This window comes from Myotis davidii, unplaced genomic scaffold (genome assembly GCF_000327345.1).
Source record: "Myotis davidii unplaced genomic scaffold, ASM32734v1 scaffold1059, whole genome shotgun sequence".
NCBI lineage: Eukaryota > Metazoa > Chordata > Mammalia > Chiroptera > Vespertilionidae > Myotis > Myotis davidii.
In genome coordinates, this window is record NW_006290038.1 from 51856 (window position 1) to 53833 (window position 1978).

Sequence of the window (1978 nt, forward strand, 5' to 3'; positions counted from 1 at the left end):
TACATCACAGTATGTATTGAATAATTTTTTTTAAAAAATATATATTTTATTGATTTTTCTACTTTAAAAAACTATTAAAAAAAAAGAATTAGAAACATCGATGAGAGAGAAACATTCATCAGCTGCTTCTGCACACCTCCTACTGGGGATGTGCCCACAGCCAGGGTACATGTCCTTGACTGGAATCGAACCTGGGACTTTTCAGTCCGCAGGCCAACACTCTATCCACTGAGACATCCGGTTAGGGCTAAAGTACGTTTTTTATTGGTTTCAGAGAGAGGGAGTGAGAGGAAGAGAGAGATAGAAGCATCAATGATGAAAGAGAATCATTGATGGGCTGCCTCCTGCACAATCCCTACCGGAAATCGAGCCTATGAACCCACAACTGGGGGATGTGTCTTGACTGGGTATTGAACTGTGACCTCCTGGTTCCTGGGTCAACACTCAACCACTTAGCCACACTGGCCAGGCTAGGGCTCATCTTTTCCTTTTTTCAGTTGCTTTTATGTTTCTTTGCAGTTGGTCTCTTCCCATGGCGATGTCCATTGTCCACCGCGGCACTGGTGTTGCCTTGAGTGCAGGTACGTATGTCTGTTTTTGTGCACGCACACACCACACACACACAGACACGCACGCACGCACACTTCTGTGAATAACTTTGCTGTTTCTTTAGCTCCAAGCACTGCCTTCCTTGCAACTCAGCAACTTGATTTAGAGAAAACGATGAGTCTATTTTAAGCTTATCATTCATTCATTGCTTTAACAATTATGAGTTTCCATTATGCTCAGGGTCTTTGCTTAGGGATTTTAAAATCATCCTTAGCACATCCTGCTGGTATATTTACTGAAATCACAGTGCAGAGATAGAAATGTAATAGAGATGGGCTGGCTGACTGAAAGTTGACCCAACATAATCTGAGGTCAGTCATCAGCCTTATTCTTACGGAGACTCAGTTTTAGCCCCATTCCTTGTCACCCAGAATTGATCAGGCCCAAGGACTGACTCACTCTCCAGTCTCACTGTCTCAGTCACAGACCACAATGTCTGCCTGTTTGTGTGATGTGAATATAGCCCCGGGTGATTGTACACTGGTCTTAGTTCATCCTTTTCCGGTAGTGAGGTTTGTTACAGGTTCTCGGATTGGGTGCATCTTTCCACAGGAGGGGGATAGTTTGTGAGAGGACCGGCTGTGTTTTAAACATTCTCTGCTGGAGATATGCTCATAATATTTTTGTTTTTCATAATATGCTTAGGGTTCTTCCTAGGCTTCTTTTGTATTTATTTATTTTTAATCCTCACCGAGGATGTTTTTCCATTGATTTTTAGTGAGTGGAAGAGAGAGGGAAAGACAGAGGGAAATGTTGATGTGAGAGAGACACATCAATTGGTTGCCTCCTGCACAGGGAGGAGCCTGCAACCGAGGTATGTGCCCTTCACTGGAATTGAACCCGGGACCCTTCACTCTGCAGGCTGACGCTCTATCCATGGAGCCAAACCGGCCAGGGCTCCTAGGCTCCTGAGGACTATTTTACTGAAGTGGTTGTGGTCATCAGCAAGGCTGGTGGCTTCAGCGTAGGAGTCCTGCATTTAGGGAGCTGCAGCTAAGACAGTGGCAGAAGTTATCTGAAGCCACGTCTCTGCTACACGCAGCCAGATTCGTTTTGCTGGTGACGAGGTGAGGATGGGCACTCCCAGCTAAGATTTGATGCTGTTAAAGACTCCATCAAAAAACTACTAGACTTAATAAATGAATTCGGCAATGTAGCAGGATACAAAATTAATGCCAAGAAATCTATGGCACTTCTATACACCAATAGTGAACTTACAGAAAGAGATACTAAAAAAAAATCCCATTTACCATTGCACCAAAAAAATTAAGCTACCTAGGAATAAACTTAAGAGGTAAGGTAAAAGACCTCTACTCAGAAAACTACAGGACGTTGAAAAAAGATATAGAGGAAGACATAAACAGATGGA

General features: G+C 43.4%; 1 protein-coding gene across 1 annotated transcript in view; it reads left to right on the top strand.

Annotated features, from left to right (window-relative positions):
• Positions 1 to 1978, top strand: part of SDHC (succinate dehydrogenase complex subunit C) — a 19713-nt gene that overhangs the window by 8798 nt on the left and 8937 nt on the right. The window contains exon 3 of the mRNA XM_015563544.1: positions 520 to 581. Within this exon, the coding sequence (XP_015419030.1) occupies positions 520 to 581 (62 nt within the window). The remainder of the gene's footprint in view (positions 1 to 519; positions 582 to 1978) is intronic.